The 6,044-nt window shown below is 40.8% G+C and overlaps 1 protein-coding gene across 1 annotated transcript; it reads left to right on the forward strand.

The window, feature by feature from the left end:
* The first annotated feature begins 50 nt into the window (after positions 1 to 50).
* On the forward strand, positions 51 to 3,310 carry LOC123055583 (uncharacterized). The gene is made up of 3 exons (XM_044479536.1): positions 51 to 204; positions 1,533 to 2,310; positions 2,407 to 3,310. Exons 1-3 carry the CDS (start codon positions 51 to 53, stop codon positions 3,065 to 3,067), a joined length of 1,593 nt encoding a protein of 530 aa, XP_044335471.1. The 3' UTR covers positions 3,068 to 3,310.
* The last annotated feature ends 2,734 nt before the right edge of the window (positions 3,311 to 6,044 follow it).

Here is a 6,044-nt window from a genome sequence, read left to right on the forward strand (position 1 = left end):
TTTTGTGCCGATTTGAGTCTGTAATGCCCCTGAACTTCAACTTTGCGGCCATGGAAATGTTACCTGGTCTACTGGTTGGGTGCAAGGCTGAGTGGAATGCGGGGGAGAAGAAAATGAGTTGCTCAAGCCTCCAGGGCCTTTGGAGCGCAAGCCGCGTCATACGTGTGAAATTTCAGTTCCTAGTTAGAGGAAAGCTGCTCGGGAGTAGCTTGCGCATTTGCACCAACAAACTCTTGAACTACCAAATTAAGTTGTCTGAAGTCTGCCACCTATTCTTTCAGGCTTCAGTACCCTCGAAGCTTGTTCAAAAGCTCAAAATAAGCGACCAATTTTGCAGCTTTTCCTTTTGTGTTTTTCTTGATGTTGCCCATGGTTTCTTCTGTTTCGGGAGCTAAGCAATATATTTGGTGATAATTACAACATAAGACCTCAAGGAAGCTACCGAGAACTCAGTGGCAGCAGCCGTCTAACAAATCACAATAGAGTACTTGTCAGTGCAATCTAAGAGGAAATTTTGATTGGAACTATGAGAATGAGTTGCATAGACTGCGGATTGTTTATCCAAGACTCCTTAACGATAGAATTAGAAATGTAATTGCACACTTTGAGCATGTCTAAACTGAATCCATGAGTACTGAACCTTCTGGGATCGATGGAACTGTCGGTGAATCTTTTATATTGCTGACGATTATCTTTCATTATATCCGTGCAGACTGTAATGTCGGAACACTATAATGTCCAGGTAAAAAAAAAGTATATTCCTTTGTTTCTAACCAGTATCATCGCCACCACCTTTCTCGGCAAACGCTATCTCAAACAACAATCGCCGCGCCAGTCGCACACAGGCCGGTTGGTCACAGCTTCAATCTGGAAATTAACATCTACCGCACCTGGCTTTGCCTACTCCCGTTTTGTGTTTTATAGCTTTGTAGACAGCATAAATTTCATAGTGAACCCAAAGACCCAAAATTTGAACATTTTTCAGAGAAAAAGTGGAGAAGTCTTCAAACACCCCCACAAGAATTTTTGGTATATTATTACCCCTCCAAGAAAGCTTAGTAGTGAAGTAATCTTTTTTTTGAATCATCAATAACTTTATTCCTCAAACAATTTTTGGAAGATTTTGTTTTATATTATTACCCCTCCAAGAAAGCTTAGTAGTGAAGTAATCTTTTTTTTTTCTGAATCATAAATAACTTTATTCCACAAACAATTTTTGAAAGATTATGTTGTACTCCCTTCGTCCCATAATATAAGAACGTTTTTGACACTAGTCTAAAGTCAAAAACGTTCTTATATTATGGGACGGAGGGAGTATATTATTATCCCTTCAAGAAAGCTTAGTAGTGAAGTAATCTTAGCTGTGAAGAAAACTTGGCTATGTCCTACAGACCTCACAAAGGCTGGGATCCACTCTTAAATAGTCCACAAAGCACACGTTCGTATCCCCCAAATCTTTGCCCTAGCCACCTATACTCCCCCACCCAGCTTTTCAGCTTTCAGGCGGCGCCTTCCAGCGAGATGGATCTGAGATCTGACACAGGTGCTGCCGGGGGAATTGCTCGTTGATGTGCTCCGCCGCGTCGCACCGTGCGGCCTCGCCGCGTGGCGCTGCGCCTGCAAGGCGCTGCTGGGCATCATCGACGCACGCCGCCTGTTGCGCACGGACCTTCTCCCGCACTCTGTCGCCGGCATCTTCATCAACTTCCACAGCGAAGGTTTGCCGGAGTTCTTCGCCCGTCCCTCGACGGGCCCCACCATCTCCGGCAGCTTCGACTACCTGCCCCCTACCGATGGGCGCTCCCAGTATCGCGGTAAAATAGAGGATCACTGCAATGGCCTTGTCTTGCTCGAAGATTATTTGGAGAATCATTATGTGGTTAACCCGGCAACGAGACAGTGGGATTCTTTGCCGCCCCGCCTGTCCATGTCGAGGTCCAAGGAGATGGATGCGGACTTCAGGTACCAAGAGTACCTCGTGTTTGATCCCACGGTATCACCTAACTATCAGGTGTTTGTGATCCCAAATCCTAGGCGCAAAACGAAGCCCGAAGATTTTGGTTACAACAAAAGGTTGGATGAACTAGACCCCGTTATGGAGAAATCTGAATGGCCGCCATCTGTGTGCGCTTTGCACGTTTTCTCCTCGAGGTCGGGCCGTTGGGAGGAGAGGTCTTTTATTCGAGATGGGGAGGCTGCAGGCACCATTGCTGATATGCGGCAGCATTCGGAGTGGTACTATGACAAGCATTATGCTGTCTACTGCCGGGGTGCACTTTATGTGCACTGCAAAACTGATTTCATAATGAGGTACCTATAATCACTTCCACATCATTTTTTTATATCAGTTCATCAATGATTAAAATATTTACCACTTGTATGATTTATTAACAATTTGTTGTGCAGGATCTCTTTGTCAAATGACAAGTACCAAGTAATTAAACCACCGCTACATGGTGAACTGGGCGAGTTCCAAAAGCTCCATCTTGGACGATCAGAAAAAGGGGTTTACCTTGCATCTTGTGAAGCGTCTCTTATTATGGTTTGGGTCCTTGACGAATCGTGTGGCCAAATGAATTGGGTCTTGAAGCATAGCAGTTGCCTTCCACCCATACTGGATTATGATCGTCCTGTTCTTGGCCCATGGGTCTTACAAGATATTAACTATAATGGGTATCTCAAAGAGAGAAAGGAGCTCATTGAAGGTGGCGAAGATACGGAATACATGAAGGAACTAAAAGAAAACAAATTAGAGTTAAACTCCGGCAAGGAAGAGCTAGTGGAAGAAAAGTTTGAATGGGACTCTGAAAATGACAACATACTTCATAAGGAAGATGTGGTTGATGCTCGTGGCAATGGATACTTTGATATCCTTGGATTCCATCCATATAAAGAGATTGCCTTTCTGGGTGTATCAATGTACAGAGGAATTGCCTATCATTTGAAAGATTCGAAGGTTCAGGACCTTGGCTACTTATATCCAACAACTTGTCATTTGGCATTGCCGAACGAGTGTTTCATAACCGAGTCATTCCCATACACACCTTGTTTGACAGGGCACCGGTAAGCAATTAACAAGAATGTACAAGGGCATCTTAGAGACTGGTATGCTGGTTGGAACCCAATTGAACATCACAATAAATGGCCTAATCATGTTTAAGGCCTTGTTCATTTTTATTTAGCACTGGATTTATAATTATCCAATCAAGTGTCCATATTTTCCATATCGGTTCTAAAAACATGTGACGTAACAGTGTATCATGAGAAAAATGGGGAAAATATATCAAATATACTTCATTGCTCTGTTCAACAACGCCAGTGTGTTTCTTTCTTATGTATCATCTATGTCGGAAACCAATATTTCGCTCAGCGGTATTATTTTTCCCTATTAATTTTGTTGTTGTTTTCCCGGTCCAGTTGGTGGCTGGTTTCATCCTTGTCTGTTGTCTGAATTCTTGTCCTGCTTATATTCTGGTACTCTTGGTCTTGTATGCCTAAGCTTCTCCAGGAAAAGGTTTACGGATTGCAGTGGAAATAACATCCACTCTTATTCTTATTATAACCGAGTTGACAATCAGAATAAATGGCCTGCTCATGTTTATGGCCTTGTTCAGTCTTACTAGCATTGAATTATATATACTTATCCATTTGAATCAAGTTACCATGTGCGGTTCTAAAAACATGATACCTCACAATGTATCACTAAAAAAACATAGAGCCATTTATTTGTTCTGTTACGTTACCTCCTTCAATTCTTTGTTTAATAAACTATCAAGCTGCACACATATATATCTTCTTCTGTTTCATCTACATCGGGAGCCAATATTTTGCTCAGCGGTATCTTTCCCCCCCTCTTGGTTTCGTTGTTGTTTTCATGATCCGTTTTATAGTTGGTTTCATCCTGTTTTTTCCTTACTTTCGGTTCCTGCTGTGTCGATATTGTGTTACTTCTTTTGAGCTTAAGCCTGTAGAGAAACATGCTCCGATGGGGGTGGGGAGCTCTAAGAAACAAATTTTCCTATTCTTTTCAGCTTTTCAAATTTTGGCTTATTTTCTGTGATTTGTTGAATCTGCAACGCCACTGAGCTTCAACTTTGCGACGCTGGAAATCCTACCAGCCAGTAGCAAGGCCGAGTGGAACGGGTGGGAACAGGATGTTAGGCTCTCATGCCTCTTGGACCTTTGGAGGGTAAGCGGTGTCATCTTTGCAAATTACAGTTCGCCTTTTGATTACGGCCTATGAGAGAACCCTGGGAAACTGCTCAGGTGCAGCTTGCGAATCTGCACCAAAAACGCTGTAGCTATACCAAATAAAGTTGCGCCGAAGCCTGCTCTCTACTCTTTTTGGCTTCAGCAGCCTCAAATCTGGCTCAAAAGCTCAAAATAGGTGACCCTTTGTGTAGATATTCTCTTCGTGGTTTGTTCATCGCAGCTTGTGCTAGCTTCATTCCAACTAATATTCATGCTTCCAAATAATGGATGCATTTATGTTTTTTATGGTAGAGCACATATTGTTTTGAACATGACAGGAAGTAGAATATAATGGTTATTCGAACACCCTGCTGATGTGTTGAACTTTTTGGTCTGAGCTATATCTATTAACTTGTACTCCCTCTTAGTGGCAAAAAATGCCTTACATTTTGAGACAGAGGGAGTATTTTGTGCTTTTAAGCTTGAAAATGTATACAACAGGTCTTTGCCGGTGCAAAATAAAATAAAATAAAATAAGGTACTTGGGCACTGAGATATATTTTGACTATATATCAGATAAAATTACGTTTTTGAAGTAGGTGCTCACTAATGTTATTAGTAAAACTATTAGTAAATGAATAGTTCAATTAATTATGGCATTTGGTACTGTACTCAAGCATTTGTATCAGAACAGTTTGTAACTTGTCACCTAGCTACATGTTTACTACACAGGTCTGTACTTCGATATAGGAGCTGATCATTCTGCAGCATGTTACACAATTGAGTATATATGTTGTAGTGTAGAGACTACTTGGTTCTTTTTTCGGTTTGCTGCCTCTTTTTTTTTTTCTGATTTGTATCCTCGATCAGCATTATGGCGCTTCAGATGAACTCGTGGAGATGGCAGCTGTTTCTGCAGAGCTTTATTTTTTCTTCTAATTGGTACCGATCCCATTAATCTAACCTTTATGACCTTGCTTTTTTTCCCACAGAAATCTAATACAACTTGGCTTGTAAAAAGAAAAATCTTTGACAGATGCAAGACAAATAGATAATCAAGGTGAAGTTAAAACATACTTCTTAAATCTAAAGAGTACTTTTCAAGTGTTGTTTCTGTATGTATGCTCCCAGCTAAGAGAAGAATTTTATTGTCTTGTTACCCAAATTACTTGCTTTTTGCAATGCCAGGTTCAGCAATTTGCAGGCAAACGAACTATGCGTGAAAGGTACTCCCTCCGTCCCAAATAATATAAGAGTAGTACTTGCCAGAATAACTTGATGTCCCCAATGCACTCGCTGAAGCTTTCTAGGAAGTTATCTGACCCATGTTGCATCATCAGATTTTTTATCCTGGTGCAAAATATATAATTTTTTATCCCTGATGTTTTTCATGTAGTTCTTTCATGACTATAGTTCCCCAATGACCTCGCTAAAGCTGCATGAACAACAACACCCCACAATGTTTTTCATGTAAAAGTTTTTTCATCCCCGAAAAACAAAACAGAGGGAACTTCTCCTTTAAATAAAACGGTAAGTAGACACAAGGTTTTAAATCATGCTTCATGGTCTCTCACATGAATAGGAAAAATCTATCATGCTTCATAGACAACCTCGCTTTTCAGTTACACTATATCCCTTTCTTACTGTTACAAATATGAAATATATTAACTGAGATTTATGTTGTAACAAAATTTGATTTTGCATTTATATTATTCCAGTGAACTACGGCAGGCATTGGATCAGTTTGAACCAATCTATTCATTATCAAGAGAAATATAGAAGGATCGGACAGCTACAAAATATAAGACTGTTTAGGACCTGAGTTACACAGAAACTATACAACAAACAAGATC

This window comes from Triticum aestivum, chromosome 2D, assembly GCF_018294505.1.
Source record: "Triticum aestivum cultivar Chinese Spring chromosome 2D, IWGSC CS RefSeq v2.1, whole genome shotgun sequence".
NCBI classification, from domain to species: domain Eukaryota; kingdom Viridiplantae; phylum Streptophyta; class Magnoliopsida; order Poales; family Poaceae; genus Triticum; species Triticum aestivum.